This window comes from Lotus japonicus, chromosome 5 (genome assembly GCF_012489685.1).
Source record: "Lotus japonicus ecotype B-129 chromosome 5, LjGifu_v1.2".
In the NCBI taxonomy this organism is placed as follows: Eukaryota; Viridiplantae; Streptophyta; class Magnoliopsida; order Fabales; family Fabaceae; genus Lotus; species Lotus japonicus.
Genome location: NC_080045.1, coordinates 51,696,056 through 51,721,390, shown reverse-complemented (window position 1 = coordinate 51,721,390; position 25,335 = coordinate 51,696,056). Strand labels below are relative to the sequence as shown.

The window sequence follows — 25,335 nt, the reverse complement described above, 5'->3', positions numbered from 1 at the left end:
CATGGAAAGTTCTAGACAATAACTGCAGCAGAGTAGTCCTAGAAAGACGGTAAAGTTTATTTCTTCTACAAGAAAAAAATAGATCTATTTGCCTCTGTTTGTGGACTATTGAAGGTGATTTGGGTATGGTCTTGAAGGACATCCTTCCTTGGTCTTTTGGAGAATGTTTGCAATCTCTGCACAGTATAGCAAAAAGAAAGAAATTTCTCCAATTTACACTGATGCATGTTTGCCATCGAAGGGGTGATTTTTTTTGCGACTGCGTTTTTTACTTTTTGTGGTCCTTGTGGGGTTTTTTTCATTTCTCTTCTTCCCCTTTTTTTTTTCCTCTGTTTTTCTTCGTTTTGGCACCCTCTTTGCAGTTTACTTATTTATATATCCATTGCTTACCCAAAAACAAAAAACTTGATTTGTGATTTTGGGTTCAATTTCAACTTTCTTAGTTCTGATTTTGTTTGGATTTGTAGCTGTTTGGTGTAGTTTTGCCCAAGTTGAACCACCAAAATAATCATTTTTTTCCTTACACCTCAAATCAATTTTTTTTTTCCGCCACGGAGCTCGGGCAAGTGCCCCAGCTAGCCTCTACCGCCTCTGGTTTAATTGGAAGTTCTGCGTAGTTAAGAGATTATCACGTAGAAACTTAGGCAAGCACCATAAATAAGTTAGATAATTCATGAGTTAATTAGTCTATTAAGAACATAAGTGAGATTGATGAAATCCTACCCCAGGTACTTCCCCTTTTGATTGCTCTCAATACTAGTACTTGCTTTTCATTGAATTTTACAACTTTGAATTAAGTTCTTTTTCAACAATTATTCACCCCAAACCTTTTTACTTAGTCTATTTAGTTATTTAATAGGTGAAATTAATTTGGACAACCGCAATCCTTGAGATCGATATTTTATTACTACTTAACGAATAGGTACACTTGCCTAGGAGTTATCACCCTCACTACAAAAAATTTCTAGATCTGTCCTCCCTGCCATACAATGTTGCATTATGTAGACGTTGATGTCATTGTTAGAACCCGCCATGCAAATAAATGAATGTTAAATTCACAAGTCTTGTGATGTCACTGCTTCAAGCATGATTATGAGTTTGACATGATCACTTCGATAAAATTAACATTTTCACGCAACTGGATATTTATTCCACTCTCTATACAAGCATTGGAACCAAGTAGAGCTGGGCGAATTGGCCCGCGCCCGCGGGCCGGCCCGCGTAACCCGCAGTCCGCGCGGGCTGTGGCTCGCTGAATGGTTGCCCGTTTAAATGCGGGCCTACGCGGTCTGGCCCGCTCAACCCGCGAGTTCAGGCGGGTTGAACCGCGGTTTTGCGGGCTGGACCGCATTATAAAAAAAAAACCTTGAAATGAAGAACTGGCCCAACAGGAAAAAAAAAGTTTAAGACACCAAAAAAAAAAAAGGTCCAACCCATTCCTCTCTCTAAAATCTTATCTGATTTCATTACAATTTAGTTACAAACCCTAAATTACTTTTGGTTCCTCTCCTCTCTCTCTCAAATGACACACGCTCCCTCTCTTCCTCAAGTCCCACTGTCCCAGCCGCCCAGCACCAGCAGCCAAGCACCCAGCACAGCAGCCACCCGCGGCCACCACACACGCTCCCTCTCTTCCTCACGCCGCCGCGCCACCGCCCATCAACCAGGTTTGCTCCTCCTTTCTTAATGTTCTATTTTCCCTGTTGTTTGGTACCATTGATAAATTAGATAACTATAATGCAAAAATACAAGTAGGATGGGACGAGATAAACATGCAGTGAACAAGACAAGATTAAAATGCTCACTGAAGATATATAGCATGGACAGACACGCACAGAATGTAAGCCAATTTATTGGGATAAAAAAAATGCAGAGCCCTCAGATCCCATTTCTAAATACAAATCATTAACAGCTTTTTCCACGGGCTTCATTCACATCCTTCTTGCACCATCACATAACACACACACATACACACATAAAAGGATCCTAATCCCACACACACATATATAGACAGAGAGAGAGAGAGGGATGCAGGTCCAGTTATGAACAAAACCAGGTTTGCTCCTCCTTTCTTAATGTTCTATTTTCCCTGTTGTTTGGTACCATTGATATGAATCAATCCTTTTATGTTGGTGATGCTGCTGGGAGAAAATCAGATCATAGTGTGGTCATTGTTTCAGTGTTGATTTTGACAATGCTGAGTTTGGAATGTGGTGTTATCGTGAGAAAGAATGATCAAAATCAAAGGTTACACAGGTTTAGCGTGAGTGCTGTATATATCTAAGGATGTTTTTTGTCTGCCACAATGCCCAACCAGCTATAATAGGTTGTAGAATATGCCAACTTAAAATTGACGGAATGCTACATGCATTAGACTAATAGCACCACGTATTTCAAGAGGTTCCCAGTGTAATCTTAGCAAACTTATTTACTTTTTTCTAAGTCATTATACAAAAGGTCAAAAAGTCACAAATTTGATGCTTTTTAGTTTTTTCCATCACTTTACTCTTTCCATTTTAGAGAACCAGATCATAGTGTGGTCATTGTTTCAGTGTTGATATTTTTTTTGTACAATGTTTTTTTACTGAAGTTAGATTCTATAGTTTTGTTAGATAATATATTCTATTTTTATTGTTTTATAGGAGGAAATATGTCTGAATCTGATTCTTCTGATTCCTCTATGAATGAATTGGATGAAACTGTTAATGTTGGTGAGTCTAGTGCTAATCCTTTGAACCTTGAAACTGAAAATTCCATTGAATCACCCGCAGAAGTTGATAAGAATAAGAAGAGAGATAGGTCGCTCACATCTAATGTTTGGGATTACTTCAAAACAATTGGTAAAGGATCTGATGGGAAAAATAGAGCTGAATGTCTTGCTTGTGGGAAGCAATATGTATGTGGTGGTCATGACTATGGAACTTCATCTTTGAGGCGTCACAAAAATGCGTGTCAAATGATTCCAAAGTTTCATGAAACTACTGCTGGTAAACTAATGCTTCATCAAGGTGCCAAATTGAGAACTAGAAAAGTGGATAACAAAGTTGTACGTGATATGTTAGCCATGTCTATCATAGAGCATGACCTTGCTTTCAATTTTGTGGAGTATAGGAGGATTAGAGAGTTATTGAAATATTTGAATCCTGAAGTAAAGGTACCCTCTAGACGTGCTTCCACAATAGATATTATTAAGTTGTATGAGGGAGAGAAAAAAAAAATTGAAAGAAGAGTTGGCCAAAGTTCCAAGTAGGATAAATTTGACTTCTGATTTGTGGACTGCTTGTACTGCTGCTGGTTATATTTCATTGACTGCTCATTATGTTGATGAAAATTGGAAACTGAATAGTAAAATTCTTAATTTTTGTCATTGTCCTCCTCCACATTCTGGGCAAGAGTTGGCTAAGATTGTGAATGATTTCTTGGTGGATTGGGGAATCGAGGGAAAAATATTCTCATTGACTTTGGACAATGCTAAGTCTAATGACACATTGGAAAAGTCTTTGAGAGATAGGTTGAAGAATAATAAAAGTTTGTTATGTGATGGTGAATTTTTTCATGTTCGTTGTTGTGCCCACATACTAAACCTCATAGTTCAAGATGGTTTGGATGTTGCTAATGATGCTTTATCCAAAATTAGAGAAAGTGTCAAGTATGTTAGGGCAACGCAAGGAAGAAGGGATGTTTTTAAAGTTTATGTGGAGAAACATGGTATTGATAAGGAGACAAAGGTTGGTTTGCGTTTGGATGTTGTTACTAGGTGGAACTCCACCTACTTGATGCTTAAAAGTGCACTTGTATATCGACGTGCATTTAAGGAGCTTGCTTTAGATGATTCACACTACAAATCTCTCCCTAGTGATGAAGATTGGGAAAGAGGAAAAAAAATTTGTGAGGTTTTGCTTCCATTCTATGATATCACAAATATGTTTTCTGGATCCACTTATCCAACATCTAATTTGTATTTCATGCAAGTGTGGATTATTGAATGTTTGTTGTTTCAAAATAAGACTCATGAGGATGCGGTGATTAGGGACATGATAAAAGAAATGCAGCTGAAATTTGATAAGTATTGGTGTGATTATAGTGTTATTCTTGCACTTGCCTCCGTTCTTGATCCTCGCTTGAAGCTTCAATTTTTGGAGTTTTGTTATTCTGACATTGGACTTGATGCAATTGCTCGCCAAACTAAGATGAGGATTGTCAAACAAAAGATGTATGATCTATTTCATGAGTATGTCAACAATTTTGATGGTGGAAGTCAATCCACACAAGAGACATTGGTTACTACTAGTGACATTGCTAATGCTTCTCAACCTAGTAGTTCTCTTACCACCAATGTTTTGGATGTAAGTATTTGTTTACTCCTTGTATTTATTTTTTACCTAAATTTTTAATTAGTTTTTACATTTATTAATTATTGTTTCTATTTTATTATGTAGAGATTTATCACATATGAGAATCAAAATATGTCACAAGTAGGAAAGTCTGAATTGGAAACATATTTGGATGATCCAAGACTTTCTTCACAATATCATAAGGATCTTGATCTTTTGCAATATTGGAAGGAGAATAAACAAAGATATCCAATTCTTGCATTGATGGCTTGTGATATATTGAGCATTCAAATTACAACCGTAGCATCCGAATCCTCTTTTAGTATTGGCTCTCGTGTTCTCAACAAATATCGAAGCTCTCTTCTCCCCAAGAATGTGCAAGCTTTGATTTGTACAAGAAATTGGTTGCTAGGATTTGATGTTCAAGGTAATTATTGCATTCTTTCATGAACGAAATGTTTATAAAATCATACATTGAATTATTTTTTACCTTTTAAATTTATTATCAATTATGACTTATAACATTTGAATTTGAGTTGTAGGAGATGAAGAAGATGATGAAAATGAGGAGCCACCTACATCCAAGAATGTTGAATGAAGAATTGATGATTGATGCATGAATTGGATATTTGATGTTTTGGTTTGTTTTAGATTTTTAAGACATGTTTGTTCAACTTTAAGATTTGTAAGACTTGTATGAATTACTTAAGGATTTCATGTTTGGATTTGTTAGACTTAATGTGTCTGGATTTGTAAGACTTCTTTTATGTTATTTAAATTTATAGTAATATTATATGCAAGAAGTTAAGAATGGATTTGATCATTTGAGTTTACTAATTATGAATTATTATGTATCAACAAAGTTTGACAACTTTGGAAAAAAAATCCATTCATTTTTTAATTTAGTCATTTATAAGGTTTTTTATGAAAAAAAATATTTTTAATTTAGTTTTAAATTGCATTTTTATTTTTTTTAATTTGGCTGGTGGCCCGCGGGCCAGCCCGCTTATCCGCGGGGCGGGGCGGACCAGCGTATCAGAGGCCCGTTTAAATGCGGGCCTACGCGGTGCGGGCCTACGCGGGGCGGGCCTACGCGGGGCGGGCCTATGCGGGGCGGTTTACCCGCATACCCAGCTCTAGAACCAAGTATACCTGGAAATCCATGAGACTCCCTCATTGGTAGTAGGTGAGCAACGTCTTCTTTGGTTTTCTCAAGTACTGAGTACCAAATATTGAGTTCATACCCGTTACAAATTTCTCTAAGAACTTGCAGTATTTTCACCGATTCAAACATACTCATCCAGACTGTCTGCAGGTGATTCGTATGCCAAAAATTTTTGTGCATTTTAGTAATGGTCAAAAACTTTTTCTACGATATATATGTATCAACCCTCATTTGAAAATGCTCGTCATGATTGCTGAAGACTCCTACAATTCTACGTAAAACATGTTTCTGTATCCGAAACCTCTGTCAAAACTGAGTTTCTACATATGCAAAATTTCCAGAGAAGTAGCCATTAAGCAACCGAATATGTCATTCTTCACGAGATCGCTCTGTTATTGTTCTTCTTCCATTGTGTCTAACAGTGTTGTCAAGTTGTTGTTACCTCTCCAAAACTAACCTCAGGTGATCTTATGCACGAGTGTCATGTATAAAATCATCTAACATTTTGTTGAAAAAAGGTATCAAAGTTGGGTAAATTATTTGAATCCATTATTTGGATGATTGAATTGTGAGACAACGAAAGAATATTATTGATATGACGATAGGATGAGAGAACAAAATAATATTGCGCATTGAGATGAGACGAGGTATGTATAGCTAAATGCTACTTTTACAAGAGCCACTTTTATAATCACTACGTACTTTTACAACATTTATTTTTACAATGACTACTTTTACAACAATTCATTTTACAACGACTACTTTTTCAAATGACTATTTTTTCAACGACTCAACGCCTACTAGTATATTCAAACAATAAAATTACAATATTGATCTAGTACATTAAAATAAGGGTTAACTAAGTTTTTGGTCCCTAATCTTTGAGAAATGTCTTATTTTAGTTCCTCGCCGGTGTAACTTCTAAAAAGTAGTCTCACGATTAGAGAAATAGCTGCCAAGCATGCGCACCGTCATGCAACCGCTTCTGGAGTACTTAGTATTTTTTACTCTAATTAATTAAAACTTAGTAAATTGCCCTTTCATACACAGTCAGCAATTACATTGCTTGCACCTACAATAATGTTCTATTCATATGCCATTACTGCCATGTCAACATCCATGCACGACACTAATTTTGACGATTCTCATTGTCTTAGGTAGTAGGATTGTATTGATAAGAAAGTAACCCAAATAACCATACCCGGAATCACCCTACAGTCTTCATATATCTTTCCCTTTGTCTCTTACATTCAAGTTTGGTTAGACACTCTATTTATATGCACGCCACAGCTTCTACCTTACACACAAAAACAACACAAGATAATAAGACATATAGCTTGAGTTTTAAACAGAGAGAGAATGAGGATAAGTAGCAGCATCACGCAGAGGAAGTTAAGCATAGTGGCGGTGTGGTGGCTGATAGCAGCAACGTTTGCGAATGGCCAGAGCGCAAACAACGTGATGGCTACATATAATCTGTACAACCCTCAACAGATTGGTTGGAACCTGTTAACAGCGGGTGCCTACTGCGCAACTTGGAATGCTAACAAGCCTCTTGCATGGCGTAAAAAATATGGATGGACTGCTTTCTGTGGACCCGCTGGCGCTCATGGCAGAGATTCTTGCGGCAAATGCTTGAGGGTAAGTACACGTTTTCTTGCTCTCTCTAATAACTGATGGTATGAATGTTTCTGACTCGATAAAAGAATATTTTTTTGAGAGAGAATATAAATTAATGAAAGTTTGTTTGAGTAGTACTGATCATGATTAATAGTTTAAAGTTGCTGATTTTTAGGTGAGGAATACTGCAACTGGGGATGAAGCTACGGTGAGAATTGTGGACCAGTGTGCTAATGGAGGACTGGACTTGGATGTGAATGTGTTCAGGAGGCTGGACTCTAATGGACAGGGCAACCATCAGGGTCACCTTACAGTCAACTACCGCTTTGTCAATTGCGGTGATTGATTAATTCACTCTCTCATTAATCACTTCAGTCTTCAATTTCGTAATGGCCAGTGGCCACTGCTGCTAAATAAGACCATCAATGTAATAGAATAAAATAAAGAGTAAAGTACACTCACCCCCCTTAAGGTTTGTTAAAATTACACTCCACCCCATTCTTATCTAAAATCTACATCCCACCCCATTTTATATAGAGGCAAATTTAGTGACGAAAAATATTTTTCATTAATAATTAGTTATTATTTAAATTGTTAATCAATAATTTCAAAAAAAAAAATCAATATAATCCAATAAATTTAAAAATGAAAACATTACAATCCTCCTCATTCTCTCAATCGCGTTTTTCCTCCGTAAATTCATAATGCAAATTATGCAATAGCACACCTGCCCGATTTACAAACCATATCTCGAACATAGTGAAACATGTTTGTGTTTTCATATTTGGTAATAATTCAATTTTAATCAAAATAATCTCTTTATACCTTCAATTTTCAAAATTGGGTTGTAGGCAAAAAAAGCAACACAAATGGGTGAAGAAAATAGAGAAACAAAATTATGAAAATATGAAGTGGATCTGAGGTTATTAGAGCCCAACGAGGCGGTGGAGCATCGTTTTTAACAAAATCCAACAATATCTAAGACCAACAGAGCGTTCGCTCACAACTTCAAGGGGTGAAATTCACAAGAAGTAGTTGAACAAGTGGCTTTAGGGATGTGTGATTCACGTTCTGGGGTTCAGGTTGCAACAAAACTTTGAGGCATGGAGGTGCCATGGGGTTTCACATTGTGGGACAGTGGAGCCGTGTTAAAAGGAGTAAAGGCTTGGTGGTGACCGTTTGTGGTCAGAAATATGATTTGGAGATAGATGGGACGTGGACTTAACAGACAGAGTGAATGGTTTTTTTAAATTTAATTCAGTAAAATTATTTTCATAAATTAATGTATGATAGTGTATATGCATTAAATTTATTTAAATTTTTACTAATTAGTAATTAGTTTTTAGTAGTGAGGAATTTGTTTTCGTCACTAAAATTTGCCTTTATAAAAAATGGGGTGGAGTGTAGATTTTTAAAAAGAATGGGGTGGAGTGTCATTCTTGCAAATCTTGAGGGGGGTGAGTGTATTTTACTCTAAAATAAAAGTACAAGCGGTTCTAGTTGGAAGTGCTTGTCTCTGTTTCATCATCCACTAAATATAGCTTACTATATATATTTGGATTTGGACTTCACCTCCTTCTCTAACGCCCTCTCTCTATAATTTTGTCGTTTGTTTTCCCCTTATGGACTATGGTGTTTTCTATTTCACCAATAAAACAATAAGCCAGTTTGAATACATATTAGAAAACTTTTGTACTCCAGTAGACTACTAGAAAAAGAATTTATTAATTTAGAAGTGGTGTTTGAATTAGAGGTGTTCAGCAGTTGGATTCAAGCAAAAATGCTTGAGTTCGGGCTGAATGATCTAGAAAGTTTGAAAAAAATAGTGAAAAACAAGAAGAGTTCAAGACTTAAATCATGGATCATGATCCTCTTAGATTACCAATTAATTGATTAGAAGTATGAAGTGCAAAGAGAAACACCATATATACATGAAAGATTTTCATTTATATCAAGGAATGTATGTAATCAAAGAATCAAATTGCGGGGGAAGGTTAGCTCACTTGGTGAGCTAAGGGAATGAATGGATTTGCAGGGTGAAGAGTCAGGGTTCGAATCCTGGTGAAGAAACTAATTTACTAACAATTAACAACTAACATTGGTCTATCAAAAAAAAAATCAAAGAATCAAATTACACAATTTTAATACACAAATAGAAAATAAACATATACAAGGGAAATGAGAGGAAGAAGAGAGATAACCACGGCTATATGGAAGCTTTCTCAAGTGTTCCACAACCGCAGGGAGGTTGTCACAACTTTTCCATATGGCCCATCAACGTCTTGAAGCTCCACTCCATCCAACCTAGCTGAGAAATCCTTCTAGAGTCGTTCCCTTGCTATGAGTTTTGGGAGAAAATTGTGAAATATCTTGTGACGCGATCGAATAAATGAAGAACTATTACAGTTTCGCGATCGAGATTACACCCTGTTTTGGTCAGTTTAAACGACCACTTGGCTCATCATCATCCTGATCGACCCAAATAACTAAACGACCAATGTCTGTCAAGTTGGTCGACTATGACGATTGAACTTAGAACTTGAATTCTTCTAAACCAGCAAGCTACACATAAAGCTGAGATGTTAGAATTATGGTCAAGTCATCTTACAATGTTGCAAACTCAATGTCACCTAAATATATATGCGAACAAACAAAAAACATCATTCACAATTGATCAGACGACTTCAACATGTAGGTTTGATTGCACTAAGTTTTTCAGACAACTCATTTGCTCTCTTGTTTCTTCTATGGACTTCAAAATTTTCTTTGATCTTGAGCTGATTTAAGCTTCGAGCGCCATGTTTTTTTTTGCAGGCACCTCCCCAACTCTAGACATTCACTGCACCCCACATTCACCATCATGCTCTTCTCCTAACACCCTCACGCCCGTTCAGAGATTTCTTTTACTCAGATTCTAGAAAATCCTACCGTCAAAGATTAAAAAAAATTAATAAGGTATTTAAAGGATATGATGGATCTCACCCATAAATCAACAAAGTATAATTCTTACTGGAATTCCTTTTTCAAAGGGCGTAGGAAAATGATTTCTATCCAAATTAAAAAAACAATGGTAACTTAAAAAACAATGAGTAAACTTCTGCATCCCTAGCTACAATGTGTTGCACAAGAAAAAACAATAACAAAAAAACAGCTGTCTCCAAGTTTAGTTGAAGTCCAAAATGAGGCCTGCTGCTTAAGATCAAATAAACCATGAATAATATGCTCGACAGCTCCAGCATTTTAAACATAAATCCAAGCTACTTGATATAAGAAAACCATTAACTGCTTACAAGTTGATCAGTGCATGGATATGACAATTTACATGATTTGCCTTGGAGAACTACTCTATTTTTGGACCCATAAAGAAAAGAAAATGGCCATAAAAAACGTCTCTGTTTGTATCTATTACCCCTTTCTTTGTACAAAATAAATTAACAAGGCAATGCCAAGTCTGTCTGTTGCTACTATTTTTTTTAACCTTTCTTAATTTTGCCGACACCATTGGCATGTATTGGGTATAATTAAACGTGAATTTTGACGACTACAAGAAGTGGGATTTTTTACTTTATTTGGCAGAAAATAAAGTATAAGAAAAGAATAAAACATATGAATTTTATACCATCATTAATTCATGTTGAAATCAAGTGTTAGAGTCAAATCTCACATCGGAGAAGTCAAGGTAAGAGAGAGAGTTTATAAGGAGATGGACCCATAAAACTAATGTCTTAAGGTTTTGGGTTAAGATGTGGTGTCCAAGATCTCCTTGGTGTTTCCCCTCGACCTTGTCCCATGGGTCCTCGCCCTGTCTCCCCCAACAAGTGGTATCAGAGCCGATGGTTTGTGGGACCATGGCGGCTCCTTGTGTTGAAAGTCTTCCTAGCAGCGTGGTTAGGCGGCGGGTTCCGTTGGCAGCGAACGGTGGTACAAGGTGGATAGCTTCCGCAGACGGGAGGAACATGAATGATGTGGTTGAGGGACTCACACTTGAGGAGGAGATTATTGAAATCAAGTGTTAGAGTCAAGTCCCACATCGGAGAAGTCAAGGTAAGAGGGAGAGTTTATAAGAAGATGAACCCATAAACCTAATGCCTTAAGTTTTGGGTTAAGATGTGGTGTCTAAGATCTCCTTGGTGTTTCCCCTTGACTTTGCCCCATGGGTCCTCACCCTGTCTCCCCCAACAATTCAATAATGTGTTTTCATGTTATTAAAACTCTCATCATTTAAATATTACAATCACAATTTATCTTATATAATTAAAAAAATTGGTTCGGAAAAAAATTAGGATGAAGGGATGATGTTTAAGTCCAAGATAGAGGAAACGATCAGACTCAAAGAATTCTTACAGAGACTTACATGAGAGACTAATTTATATATGAATTGAATAACAATGTAAAAACAACAATTCTCAACAAGATTCATTTCCCACTCTTATCTTTTACCTAGCTAGTATATATCGATGGTCAATTTACCACATGAAGCTTTCAATTTTCCTTGTAAAATTTAGATGTCCGCACGAGGTTGCGTTCAAGGCTTTGTAATGCAAGATGAAACAAAGTTATTTAATGATAGCTCAGATTTTGCTAGCATATTTTGCCGGCCTCAACGAAGCCTATATAATGCAAAAGAACACACAAAGACAAAGGCACAAAGCATTTGCAAGCAAGACAAGTTGGCAAAGCATAACAATAATGGCAAAGACTATTACACTATGCGTGTTGTCATTGCTCTGCGTTCTGGCTTTGGCTTCTGGTCAAAGTGCCACCGTGAGGTCTACATATAACTTATACCAACCTGAGCAGCATAACTGGGACTTGCTTGCAGTAGTGCGTTCTGTGCCACTTGGGATGCAGACCAGCCCTTCTCATGGCGCAGCAAGTATGGTTGGACTTCCTTCTGTGGGCCTGCTGGGCCTCAAGGCCCAGATGCTTGTGGCAAGTGCTTGAAGGTATACTATGCAAAAAGGATTAATTCTTCATTAAAATTTCTAGCAACACTCGTTTTAACACCATATTTCTAATTAATACTTTCATAGATTAGTTGGAATTCATGTGAGATTTATTAAAAAGATGGTATCACTTCATCAATACTGATTTTTAAGCACTCAATACATAATTCCACTATTCATACTCTAAATTTTTCTTAGATTTAATTTATATGCACTGATGTTGTAGAGAGTTTTACACGTGTATCAGATTACATATATCTCTCCATTTGTCATTTAATTTTAAAGAAATTTAAATTCAAATTTAATTATAACATCACAAATTAATAAATTCTAATTTGATAATTGACAGTTAAGCGTGAGAATAAGTAGGCTGGACTTTGCATAGGTCTAATCGTCATTCTAATTTTATGGTCCAAGTCTGGCATGTGACTTGTTATAGCTAGGATAAATTTTAAAGTCTGGGCGTATCCTTTAGACGACGTAGTCTGACTTAGCTACTAATCTGTTTAAAAGTCTATTTAACCTAATAAGACTTTCTAGGTATCATTGCATTTTAATTTATTTATATTATCAATAAAAATCATATTATGTAAACAAGTCGGCCTATCATGCCAAACAAGCTTTTTTAATAGCCTAGCCCAGAGTTTTTTCCTATCACATGAAGACATATTTTTCTTCTTTTATTTCTTAAGGTATTTTATGAAAGCAATATAGTTCGTTTATGGTTGATGGGGTTTTGTGCAGGTAACAAACACTCGAACGGGAGATCAGGAAATAGTTAGGATCATTGATCAATGCAGCAATGGGGGACTAGACTTAGACATTAGTGTGTTCCAAAGGCTGGACTCAGATGGAAATGGGAATTTCGAAGGCCATCTTATCGTCAACTATGACTTTGTGGACTGCGGTGATTAATGGACTTGTCTTCAATTTGTAATAATTGTGCTTATAACATAATAACATGTTTATGGGCTTGCTACCTAATTAACAACTAGGAAAAGCAAGAATAATAGCAGAATTGTGTTTAGATCAAGTGTAAGAAGCACTGTCATTTGTTTATTTATCAAAGAAAAAGTTCATTAAGGCACAAAATAAATTTAATCATTCAAAGTAATGAAAATTAAATCAAGCCGCGACGACATAGATATAGAAAGACCGCACAGGCCACATAGTACTAGTTTCCTACTTTCCTCATATGTATTGTACCGTTGCTTTGAGCAGCAATTTATATGTTTCAATAAGAAGTTTTACATGCAAATGTTAATTTAATTGCTTGGGCAGCATTTCCCCACACGGTTAGTTCGAATCTCCATGAGTTTAGTAACTAGTTGGTGGACAATCTTCTACAGAGAGATTCCTGACGTTATTACCCAGGGGCGGATCCAGACCTAATATATCAATGTGGCTAAACATAAAGAAATTATAGGCTAAATATATTGAATTTTTTTTTTGAACAAGAGAAATATTATAGATAAAACCATGAGAGAAAGTTTCTCATGGAAATAGAAGAGTTTACAGTTCAAGAAGGACTAGGCTTACAACGAAATATAACAAAAGAAACAAAGTGAAAACAACAGTAAAGAAACAAGAACAATAAAACAGAGAAAATACAATAGGAAGACAACAATCTATACTACACTAATAGTGGAGGCCGAAAAATAGGAGGTGCATGAGAAATCCACAACAGCACATAGCAGGTTACAGGAAAATTTCTTCTAATGAATTTTTTGAGTGGCTTGCAAAGTGCTGAGTGAAGGTTTTTCCGTTTATTATAATTTATATGTTTGAGTATATTCTTCTTTATATATGTATTGTATTGGATGACATGATGAGCACAATAATTTGAGTGAACATTAATTTCATGATAGATATGAACAACAGACGCAATATCAAATACATTCAAGAAGAGAATAAAATGAAAACAACACACAATTGTGAGAGCATATAATTTTTTTTTTAAAAAAAAAGAAAAAAAAAACTGGTGTGGCTAAAGCCACACCTAGCCCCAACATGGGTCCGTCCATGTTATTACCTATGAGTGAGCTTATGCTGATCTCCCTATAATGTCATTGATGTTCTGCCTAATAGTCTGAATTTGTTTTCTATCTGTTCTATCATATTTTTTTTATAAAAGAAATATTCACCTCAAGCTCTACCACTGACAAACAAAGTATCAGAACATTTATTGTGAACAATGTCATGCAAGAGAGATGATGTGTGAGCGATGTCGTACGAGAGATACTGAATGGAGAGACATATACCGGATCGAGAGAGTGAGAGGACAACCTCATCGGGCATTAAGACAGAGACCAGATCGAGATAGTGAGATAGTGATCTCACCAGAAAAGAGAAGGAGGACAAGTGATATAGAATGATAGCACACCGGGCAGAGATAAGGCAGAAGATGCTACTCAATCGACCATATATAGAGAGTAGCGATCTTGTAGGGTTACCTGAAAAAAGGGCTTCGTCAATTGGTACTGAGCTAGGTTGCAAGGGCTTCACGTTGTTGCTTGAAAATCATAAAGGGTTTTGTTCAAGCATGGGAACTTTAGAGAGGAAAGGCAAAGTTGCAACAACCAGCATAACACTCCTAACTTATAAGATTAGGATTAAAGAAGTGGGTTGTAGTGGAAAACAATCTGATAAGTATGGGTAAAGATGTAATTGTCTATATAATAATTTAAATTAATGAACTACATTCAGTTTGATTTGGATTGATTTAGTTCTAAACTTGAGAACAAAAACCGAACAAATCCATGGTTTTTTTAGTTTTCATTTTTTTGCGTTTCATTTGAGGGGTTTAATTCGGTTTTATGCACTTTTAAACACACTAGTAAATAGCATAGCACCTTGGTAACAACATTAAGAGCCACATTCATGAAATGAGACAAATGTATACGATATTAGCCATATAATTCTCCATGATAGCTAGTATAGTTACGTCCAATTTCATAAGAACAACATATGATTCAATCATAATAAAGTAACTAAAATTGATAATGAATCAAAACAAGTTAACATCCAGCTGAAACAAGTGTTCTTTTACACATAACATGAATTCTCAGATGTTTCCGGATTACAAGGAACTAGTCCAAGGAAAGTCACACAAACTGTCAGAACTAAACTAGACCTATATTTTTCCACATCCTAGTAGTCTAATAATTCCTTGAAGTGAAAAAGCAGTAGTAACAAACAAGAACTAGAATTTGAAGAATAAAATGGTGAAGTATGAAATGAATAGTAGTATTAAATACTTGTAAGAAAGACAGAAACAAGGGAACATACATACATACATACATAGTTGAAGTCAAATTGTCAATATCCACACACGAAACCAACAACAAACCTTGGTTTTGTTAGTACTGTGGTTTGTGTGTGTATTGCTTCTTCTCTTTTCTCTTCATGCTCTCTCTCTTTCTTTGCTTTGGTCCAATTACACAACCAACACCCAACAACAACACTCAACAGTTTCACCTTCATCTTCACGTGATTTTCATTCCCAAATTCCAAACCCATCTCGCGATTTCACCCCCAAAACCCGCCACTCAATAGATCCACGTCCATTCATTCTTGCTCGTGCTCGTGTTTTGCTATATATTCTGTATCAGTTTCTCTCTGTGTTTGTGTGCGCTGGATTTGAATGCAAGTTCGACATGGTGGCGACAGTGAAAGTGAAGAGCGATAAGCTACGACCATGCATGACATGCCCTCTTTGCCGTAAACTCTTCAAGGATGCTACCACCATCTCTCTCTGCCTTCATACCTGTTCGTCTCTGCTTTTCACTTTCAATTGCTTTCTCACGTGCCCATGTTCTCTTTCAATTTGATTTTGATTCTGATTAATTGTTTTTGCTTTCTGCATTCTTTTTTCTCTTAGATTTTGATGTAGTTGTAGCTTATCTTCCTATGCAATGTGTTATTTGTTAACCCTTCTGGGCTCTTGTAATTTTTATGCAATTAGCTGGGTTTTCATGATCTGGGTTTTTTGTTCAATGTAGTTTCGTTGATTCTTTCTCTAACACTGTGTGATTGATGATTTGGGTGATCTAGTTTCCTTCCTGGTCTTAATTATTGTGTAATGGTTTTGTGACTTTCTGGGTTTTGCGTGAAGAGAACGTTCAAGTTTAAACAGATGTTTCAATGAAGTGATGAACAATAACACTGCCATGATAGTTATTACATCTTTTCCTTTTATGTGCTTCATTGATTGTTTGGGTTTCTACTATTTGATGGGTAAGGAATGGGATGGATCATGCTCAGTGCAGCTTTTTCTTCTGTTAAGTGATTTGGAGTCTAGCTAGCTAGGTGACATTATTTTTATGGTCATCTTCACTTTTAATGTAGTGTAATTTCATTATATGCTTATTTTACAATTTGAGCAGTGTGTGATATTTATGACATTCCTGAATTGCACACATGCACCTTGTTTGCATGTGTACAAGGTTCTTCTGTATGAATGATGCATTGAGCAATGAACCCTGTTACAGTTTGCAGGAAATGCATTTATGAGAAGCTCTCAGATGAGGAGTCTGATTGCTGTCCAGTGTGCAATATTGATCTAGGATGTGTTCCAGTGGAAAAACTCAGGTTGGTTATAGTATTTGATTACCAATTTATTATTGCAGTTTGGGTGATTTATGCTTTCTTTGAACTGAATTAAACAAACATGCGGTTTCAATTTCATGCTGTGAAGAGCTTATTATCTGTTTGTTCATTTATTCTGCTTCTCCTTCCTTCATTTCCCTTAGTATCTCTTGTTTGTTATGTACAAGAGAGCATGCAGTTAAACATTTATAATCAGTGCTTATGATCAAAATCAACCCATACCTTGCTTTTAGTACAATTCCAACTTTGCCTTAGCAATTTATGGCATTGAATCTCTCTCACAATGTATTGCTGAATTACCAAACTAAGCTCCTTCCTTTTCCTTTCCCTACTTTCAGAAATGTTCATCAAAAAGTGTCATTTGCCATATCTATCTTCATTTTTGTAACAGAATATTGTTTATCTGTTGAACTGCATATCTATTCAGACACAGAATTTTGTTCAATAAAAATAGTATCATTGTCATATTTTACAAGACATCTTTCTGCCTAAATCTATAGTCTGAGGATTACCTTATATGTACTTTTCATAAGATTTCATCTGCAGCTTGTGATTTTTGGGAAAGATTGATGTTTTTATACAATGGATTTTTAGGCATAAAAACCCCAATCAGAGTGGTGTCTTCCTCATTTTTAAGCATGTTAAATTTCAATAAGTTATTATTAAAGATTTGCATGCACATTGTTTTATGAATTTTAAAAACTAGTTTCTTGCAAATCTCAATCATGGGTTCCTATTAATGATATGCAGGGCAGACCACAATTTGCAAGACATAAGAACAAAATTATTTCCTCTCAAGAGAAGAAAGACCAAGGCCCCAGAAGTTTTGTCTCCAATACCCTTGCCTGCAAAAAGGAAAGAAAGATCACTTTCGTCATTGGCGGTTATTGCTCCCAAAGTTTCAATGCAAACTGGCTTCACAGGAAAGCGGACAAAAACCAGTAACAGAAAAGCTGCCTCATTACGTGGATGTAGTTTTATTCTTGAAGACCCCGTAAAGAAGGAAGAAACAAATAATGAAGATAATAAGGTGAGCTCAATCTTACCTGATTTATCAAATATGAGGAAGTTAAGATTTTGGTTATGACTTAAGAGGTTGGAGTTTTGCTTGTTTATATGTAGCATTAATTAAGACTTGAGTCCATGTGATAACGGTCATGTATAATCAATTCATTATAATGTTAGGATTCTTCCAAGGCTGGGCAATTTAAGAAGCATAAGCCCAATGAAGACATGGAGAACAGTGTGGAACTTGCAGAAGGGAAGGTTGATCTCTGGACACCATTGAACTGTCTTGTTGAAGCTGCAAACAGAACGAAGTCCTTCAAGGCCAATTCACAAGCTACGCCTGTTGCCGAATTAGAGTGTCCAACTACTTCTCATGGAGGACTAGATCAACCTGAAACTACAACCAAAACAGGCCTACCTGCTTTTGCTCAGAATGAATTAAACATTCCTAAATGCAAAATTAAGGATACCGGACATAAAAAATTATTCGGCGTTGACAAGGATGCGAAATGTGTGCCTTCAGGACCAGCAAAGCGAAAAAGGTTGCGTCCTGCTGGTCAGAAAAGAGCTGCAGCATCTGATATGTCTGCCTCAGCCCCAGGCATGCTAAGTGCAACTTGGGGAAAGTGTAACAGAAAAAACAGTCCTATTTGGTTTTCATTAGTTGCTTCAGAGGATCAGTAAGTTAGTTCTTATATATGTAAGTCATATTAATTATGAAATGTTAATCTTCCAGGGACCTTAAAGGAGTTAATTTTTTTATTCAGGAAAGGAGATGCCTCCTTGCCACAGATCTCATCTTGTTACTTAAGAATAAGGTAATTCCTCTAACTCTCAGTCCCTCTCTGTTCATCTGATTTATTTTTAATTTTGAAAGTCTTGCTTCATTATCGCTTGAGTGAGTACAACTTTGGCCTGTGAATTGAACAGAATATAGTTTTTTCTCCTTTTGTCGTGCCAAAAATAGACTAACTGTGATTAAGATGCAAAATGAAAAAGTGTTTTTGTTAACTAAATTGGTGGTAAATTGCAACCCGAGAGGGTAAAAAATGTTATACGCTTATGCATTTAAAGATAAGATTGATAAATGTTCAGGAAAACACTTCCATGCTGCATTCTAAGAAAGTATTATGTCACTCAGATCACATTTTGCAAATTAATCTTCTGTTCTTTGTAACTTGATTTGGTCAAATTTTCTTAGAACAGTCATATATGCAGAAAACAACAGATTGATGATCATGGACTAAATCATTAGTTGATTTAATTTTCTGTATTATCCAAGATAGAAAATGCAAAGATTGATGTTAATTGTCTGAGTTACAGTTTTAGCAAAGCAGAACTTTGAAGTGTGTTGATTTTCCTGCCTCTTATGTTCTCTTATTGCTTGCCCTCTTTCTTTCTTCTTTACTAGTTTTCAAATACACTCCCTTTTGATGATAAGGACATAAGTCTTAATTGTGTTTCTGACCTCATCACAGAGATGGTACCGTGCCTGTCTCATTTATACAAAAATACCTTGTGAAGAAACTCAATCTTGCCAGTGAAACAGAGGTAAGCTCATCATATATCACTCTACCTTCTAAGAATTAAGAATGTTTCTCTCTCTGGCTTTCTATTTTCTTTCTTACTCTTACTAACTTATTTTGGTAGAAGGTTGTAATTATAGAAAGAGTGTGTGTTCCTTAATTATTTGATGTATAGTGTATGTCTTCTTTATTGTTGTGTGCGAAAGATTGCCCCAGGAGACCAAGAATAGTGCAAACCTTTTGAACATTGTCTGAAGCTATCATAAGAAGTTAGTTCAAATATAAAAGCGTTAATTTAGGACCTGTGAGAATTCTATTAAACTTGTATTTTTTACTCAATAGAAAACAGCAAGTGATGCAAATTCATAGTTAATGAGAACACCAACAGTGCCTTCAACCTCTACCATATGCGCGCCCACATGATTTGCGATGTAAAGAATTTTTTTTTTTTTGAACTGCTGCGATGTAAAGAAAATAAAAATGAAGGAAACAAAATTATTATCTTGAAGTTGTAACTCCAAGTCAACCCTGTAGGCAATAGGCACTAGAAACTGAACTAGCATTTGAAAACATGATTGAAGTCTTTACACCTTGGATCCAGGTTTTACTAGGTGGGTTTTGCCATATATTAGTGTGTTAGGATACCAGTTGAGTGGAATGTAAGCAGGCTTTCATCTCAATCAATTAAAAGAGTTTGGTTCACTTTTTGTTTTGAAGTGTGTTAAGGTTTGTTTGCACCGGTGGCAACGGATATCCGAACATTGTCTTAGTCTGAAATATTGTTTTCTAGATACAATCCTTGTTTGCTGAAAGTCTCAGATACTATTGGCAGTCCAATGTGCTATGTAAACTTCAATTGCCTTATATGATTTCCAGGGTTGTGATCTGAACTTTTTGTTTTGGCAAACATTATGATTACAATAAATTTTCTTTCCAAATGAAATACACCAAAAAAAGAACTTGCCTGCCTGCTGCATTATTGGATTTAAAGATTGGTACCGTTTTGTAATTTGAACAGGTGGAAATAATGTGCCAGGGTCAGCCAGTGCTCCCTTCTCTGCAACTGCATAACGTGGTAGATCTCTGGTTCCGGACAGCTTCAACCTCAAAGAGAATGCCAGCATCTGTGGGGTCCTCAGCCAAGGATTTTGTAATGGTTTTATCTTATTGTCGAAAGGCCTAGTTCCTTGTTCTGTTTATACATTTTGCCTCAACTCTTTACATAGGGATTCAACTTTTTTTTCTTCTTCTAATAGCATTCTTATATTCCTGCTTGAGGATTTGTATATTTAATTTTTACCATGTGAAGAATCTATGTGCTTTTGTTTTGCTCATGACCTGAAAACGTGTACCGAGACCAAATTTGTTGCATGTACTTTATCTGCTGTTATTCTTAGTATCATGAAACATTTTGTATTTTTTCTGTTGAACTAATGAGAGTGGTATTAAATCATAACAAATGAATGAAAGAGAAGCTATGCAAAACAGCGAGAGATTAATTTTTTGGGACACTGTTAAACTTGCTAATTGCATTTTTTTATAACTTCAATTTGAACTTTCCATTCTAGGTAGATATCTGGACACCACTTCCCTTAGTTACATCACACTTCACATTGTCATGTTCGAAATTAGGCTTGATTGTGCTTTTAACCTCTCTAGTTTGGAATTTGAGTGATTTTGGACTTTTGGTTCCTATAGTGTTTTTTTTTTTTGGTTCCTATAGTGTTTTTTCAAGCTAATTAAATACCAAAATTAAAAATAACAAATTTGGTCCCTTTTTCTGAAAGCAAAAGAAATTTGGTCCTTTTATCATTTTTAATATATAAAAGTCAATAAATCTTTATTTTCTATTCAAATATTTTGGGATTGATGAGATATATATGAATATAATATTAATATTAATCTGTTAAAAAGCATGGTGAAAAAATATTAAAATTTGAAGGATCTTATTGGATGAGATTAGGGTTTAAAGAGAAGGAATTGTGAGGTACTTTTAAATTTAGAAGAAGTTTCTTATTTGGGTTGATGTGTTTTGAATGGAAGAAGGTTTATGAAGATTTAATCAAATTGGAAATTTCACTTAGAAAATTTGAATTTAAGAGTTTTAATTATAATAAAAGTGATTGAAGGCTTAAGTGTAACAATCTTAAAAATTATGGGACTGAATTTGCTAAAATAATTATAGGGATCAAAATCACACATTAGCAATATTGGAGAGGCTAAAATTGTAACTAAGCCTAAGTATGAAGTGTTTGTTTGTTTAGCCCTATTTTCTGTTAAAAATAAGCGGGTTAATATTCATCGTGTCATTGTTATTTTTTTTAACTTGTGTCATTTTATAGTTAAATACAATTTCAACTATAAAAATTGAGTTTTGAAAAGTAACTTGATACATAGTTTTGGGTTATAAAAAAATGATTTGGATGTTATTTGACAACATTACCCATATTGATAAGACTATAAAAATGGGCCAACATTTCTCATTCGGTCTAGCTCACCACATGTTACCATGAAAGTTGGTATCAAGCCCTACTCAATTTTTTTGGCGAGCTAGAAACCCATTACAAATTAGGAATTGGAAAAAATAAATTGAAAGGTCAAAATAAACTAATATAATAAATTTAAATAATGCATAAAAGTTTGACTTGCGGGCCAGCCCGACTCAACTTATTGCGAATCTATTTGACCAACAGGCTCTATGAGCCAAGGCCGTCTAACTTGAGATTTGTGCAAACTCGATTTTCACCAACTCAACACGCTGACAAGTCGAGTTCAACTAGGTTACCTCCCAGGTTGCTAGCCAAATTCACATCTCTACATATTGATACAATACACCATATTTATATTATATTATATATATATATATCTTAGGTTTATTTCAGTTATTTTAAAAGTAATTTCACTTTATTCTATTCAGAAAGTATATATAAAAACAATATTATTTTTTTAAAACTTATATTCAATCGTTGGAAACAAAAAAACTTAATTTAATCGGACCTAACTATATTAAACTGACTTTTATCTTAAAAAAAATCCTACCTTTATCTTTACTATAAGGAGTAAAATTATACATAGTTGAATGATTTTTCTTGATATATATTTTGATGATCTTTTTCATTTTTAATTAACATTTTTATTTTGTAATAATAATTATATACTTTTTCTATTGAAAATTGCAAACAATGAAAATTATATTTTAATTAGCTAAATTGCAGGTAAAAGGCATATGAACTCTTAGGGTAATGGGACATACATTTAAGCTGCTACCAACGCGCGTATAAGTACTTTAATACGTTACACATTTACATTCCTAATGTCAAAATTTAAATGTTCTAGATAGTGATGAAAGTTTAAATGTTTTAGATAGTCATGAAAATTTAAATATTGTATATAGTCATGAAAATTGGGATACATTTTATATCATGCATTTCTTCATCACACAACAATTAAGTAGTCATAGACAATATGAATTTCTTAAGTATTTCATTATCAATTTTTCAAATTAAAAAAACTCAATTAAAAAATGAAACAAAACTTCTTTTATTTTCTCAGTTTTTTTTTTTGTCTCTCATTGTCTTTGCCCAGAGTAAGTATAATAATATTGGGTAGCTTTGCAAGACTGACCCTGTGCAAACACAATGAGAGACATAAAACTACTCGGTACAATGAAAATAAGCTCAAAACAACTTAATATTTAGATCATTTGTTTAATTTTAAAAGTAGAGGATCTTATTAGAACTAGAGGGACTAAAATTACAATTAATCCAAATATATTTACTTCTCAGGTGTTTGGTTACAAGCAACGGTGGTCATCGTCAACCTGATACTGCTACTGGTATCGCTGCTGCGAACGAAAAACCCTAAATTGAATTTCAATCAACAGCATGCAGCACCAGGTAACAAGCTCGAAACCCTAGATTTCATTCTTGATTCGCAATGTTTGATTTGTAATCCTCATTTGTTTCTGATCCGAATAGGGTGGAGGATCTGAAACCGAAGTCACATGGGAGGATCAGCAGAACATCAACAAGTTCGGAAGGATGAATAATCGCCTTCACGAGCTTGACGATGAGATCAAAGTCGCCAAGGTATTCAATCAATCAATCAATCAATCGTTTTTTCAATTTTTCAGTTGCAGAAAGGGGAAGTTAAGAACCCCTGTTATTCAACGCTTTGATTGAAGTTTCTGTGTTATCATTCATTGAGATTAGTAGAATAAGTGAGGAAAAATGCATCCTTTAATTTGAAAGTTGGTCGATATGAAATGGGTCCAAAATCAAAGAAATTGGTTTAGTTTTGTGAATGTTACCAATATATCTATCCTTTGCTGCATGCCTTTTCTATGTAAGTAAGAATGATGTTGGAAGTAAAAATTGGAAACGGCATCGTACCACAAGTTTTGCCGTTTAAGTACCTTGGATCGGTTATAAAAGATAATGGGGAAATTGACAAAGGTGTTACACATAGAATTCGAGCTGGGTGGTTAAAGTGGAGGAAAGCATCAGTTTAAGGATATGCTATGCACAGATTTTAATTTACTTGCTTAGCTATATATGAGAAATCAACTTCAATTCTTACCTGAATTGATGTATGCTTTAAAACATAGAACAAGCTCTAATAGTTAAACTTCAGTCTTCAGTGTGTCCTATTGTATTTCATTTGTTGAGTTGTGTGAATGTTATCAATATATCTTATGCTTGGTTGCATGCCTTTTGTAGAAACAGGACCTAAGTGGGTTATTCTCTTGTTTCAATATTAAGATTCAATAATATCCCTAGATCTACTTGAATCTCACTGAATACACATTAGGTTGGAATTGCATCATCTCATCTGGAAAATGCTTAGAACCTGTTTGTATAATGTTCTCTTTCTACGTTTTGAGCAACAAAACTGAAAAGTAGCAAATAGCTACTTCTATTAAAGGTGCATCGAAACTTAACATTTTTCAATTTTTCTGTATTCGACAAATAGGCGTTTAACCTCTTACCTGCTCCTCAGGCTCTTTAGGACTGGACTAAAAGGAACATTTTTGCTACTTGCTAATCTGAGAAAAATATTGAATCTGCTAGATTAGGTGAAAATTATAAGACAATTAAGTGATTATATCATTCAAAATTATGTATACAAACTGATTTTAATTTTGTTTGAGTTAGCTACTTAGCTATTCCTTTCTTTTCTTACATGTGAATGTGTACATAAATGCACATGTTTAAGAGCTTATCTGATCATCTGTTTTATCCTTCAACTTCTCTGTTTGGTTAAATGATTGTATCTGTTCTTGTAGGTCGTGTTATGGTTTTAATTTCACTGCCATCCAAGCATTCTGTGATGGCAAACCCATTGGGATGCCTTTTTTATGCAAATGTTTGTTTTTTTTTCACAGGAAACAAATGAAAACTTTGAGGATGCGAGCAATGAGTTGATTCTCACAGATGAAGATGTAGTTAGGTTTCAAATAGGGGAGGTTTTTGCTCATGTACCAAAGGATGAAGTTGAGAGCAGGATAGAACAGATGCAAGAGGTGACAAGCAAAAAATTGGAAAAACTTGAAGAAGAAAAAGAGTCTGTGCTAGCTCAGATGGCTGAACTGAAGAAAGTTTTGTATGCGAAGTTCAACGACTCAATCAATCTTGAGGAGGAATAGCAACTTTCTTCTTGTTGATAGTTCTCTAGGTTTTTTTCAGATGGCTGAACTGAAGAAAGTTTTGTATGCGAAGTTCAACGACTCAATCAATCTTGAGGAGGAATAGCAACTTTCTTCTTGTTGATAGTTCTCTAGGTTTTTTTCCCTCAGAGCTTTAGAATGTGTCTTATTGGATCCTCTTCCTCACTTATTTGCCTCTGTCTCTGCCTTCCTTTGGCTTTCTTTTATGTAAAATTACTGTCCCCTTTATTCTATTCTAAAGGGGAAAAGTCCTTAATTGTTTTCCTGGATTCAGAATATCGTGATGCTTTAACTTCTCTTTAAGGTAATGGATTCACTGACAAACAGAATGGATGACCCAGTGGTAACTATTAAGAGAAAAGTACCATAGGGCACGAATTGGGTTTAAACTATTTTAGTAGTCCCGTAGTTGAAGATAACTATAAAAACTGAAAATTGTTTGGTTTCAATTTTAGCTCTGCTA

General features: G+C 35.2%; 4 protein-coding genes and 1 pseudogene across 4 annotated transcripts; all 5 read left to right on the top strand.

Moving 5' to 3' along the window:
• Nucleotides 1-2,650: 2,650 nt before the first annotated feature.
• LOC130719744 (zinc finger BED domain-containing protein RICESLEEPER 2-like) lies at nt 2,651-4,456 on the top strand. Its single transcript, XM_057570353.1, has 3 exons — nt 2,651-3,195; nt 3,347-4,350; nt 4,440-4,456. The coding sequence occupies exons 1-3, from the start codon at nt 2,651-2,653 to the stop codon at nt 4,454-4,456; spliced, it is 1,566 nt and encodes a 521-aa protein (XP_057426336.1).
• Nucleotides 4,457-6,751: 2,295 nt separating this feature from the next.
• On the top strand, nt 6,752-8,780 carry LOC130721570 (pathogenesis-related protein PR-4-like). Its single transcript, XM_057572370.1, has 2 exons — nt 6,752-7,140; nt 7,295-8,780. Exons 1-2 carry the CDS (start codon nt 6,859-6,861, stop codon nt 7,463-7,465), a joined length of 453 nt encoding a protein of 150 aa, XP_057428353.1. The 5' UTR covers nt 6,752-6,858; the 3' UTR covers nt 7,466-8,780.
• Nucleotides 8,781-11,778: 2,998 nt separating this feature from the next.
• LOC130718860 (pathogenesis-related protein PR-4-like) lies at nt 11,779-13,098 on the top strand (annotated as a pseudogene).
• Nucleotides 13,099-15,386: 2,288 nt separating this feature from the next.
• On the top strand, nt 15,387-20,637 carry LOC130720407 (E3 ubiquitin protein ligase DRIP2-like). Its single transcript, XM_057571047.1, has 7 exons — nt 15,387-15,833; nt 16,556-16,655; nt 17,424-17,703; nt 17,859-18,361; nt 18,449-18,499; nt 19,160-19,232; nt 20,226-20,637. The coding sequence occupies exons 1-7, from the start codon at nt 15,722-15,724 to the stop codon at nt 20,388-20,390; spliced, it is 1,284 nt and encodes a 427-aa protein (XP_057427030.1). The 5' UTR covers nt 15,387-15,721; the 3' UTR covers nt 20,391-20,637.
• Nucleotides 20,638-22,946: 2,309 nt separating this feature from the next.
• Nucleotides 22,947-25,150, top strand: LOC130721149 (probable prefoldin subunit 4). The gene is made up of 3 exons (XM_057571891.1): nt 22,947-23,103; nt 23,185-23,295; nt 24,591-25,150. Exons 1-3 carry the CDS (start codon nt 23,092-23,094, stop codon nt 24,849-24,851), a joined length of 384 nt encoding a protein of 127 aa, XP_057427874.1. The 5' UTR covers nt 22,947-23,091; the 3' UTR covers nt 24,852-25,150.
• The last annotated feature ends 185 nt before the right edge of the window (nt 25,151-25,335 follow it).

Bases quoted from the DNA above. Each gene is read 5' to 3' on its own strand.
- LOC130719744 (XM_057570353.1), top strand. From the start codon at position 2,651: ATGTCTGAATCTGATTCTTCTGATTCCTCTATGAATGAATTGGATGAA. The intron at 3,196-3,346 runs GTATGAGGGAGA...GAAACTGAATAG, and splicing joins ACAATAGATATTATTAAGTT to TAAAATTCTTAATTTTTGTC.
- LOC130721570 (XM_057572370.1), top strand. From the start codon at position 6,859: ATGAGGATAAGTAGCAGCATCACGCAGAGGAAGTTAAGCATAGTGGCG. The intron at 7,141-7,294 runs GTAAGTACACGT...GCTGATTTTTAG, and splicing joins CTTGCGGCAAATGCTTGAGG to GTGAGGAATACTGCAACTGG.
- LOC130720407 (XM_057571047.1), top strand. From the start codon at position 15,722: ATGGTGGCGACAGTGAAAGTGAAGAGCGATAAGCTACGACCATGCATG. The intron at 17,704-17,858 runs GTGAGCTCAATC...TTATAATGTTAG, and splicing joins CAAATAATGAAGATAATAAG to GATTCTTCCAAGGCTGGGCA. The intron at 18,500-19,159 runs GTAATTCCTCTA...ACCTCATCACAG, and splicing joins TCTTGTTACTTAAGAATAAG to AGATGGTACCGTGCCTGTCT.
- LOC130721149 (XM_057571891.1), top strand. The intron at 23,296-24,590 runs GTATTCAATCAA...TTTTTTTCACAG, and splicing joins ATGAGATCAAAGTCGCCAAG to GAAACAAATGAAAACTTTGA.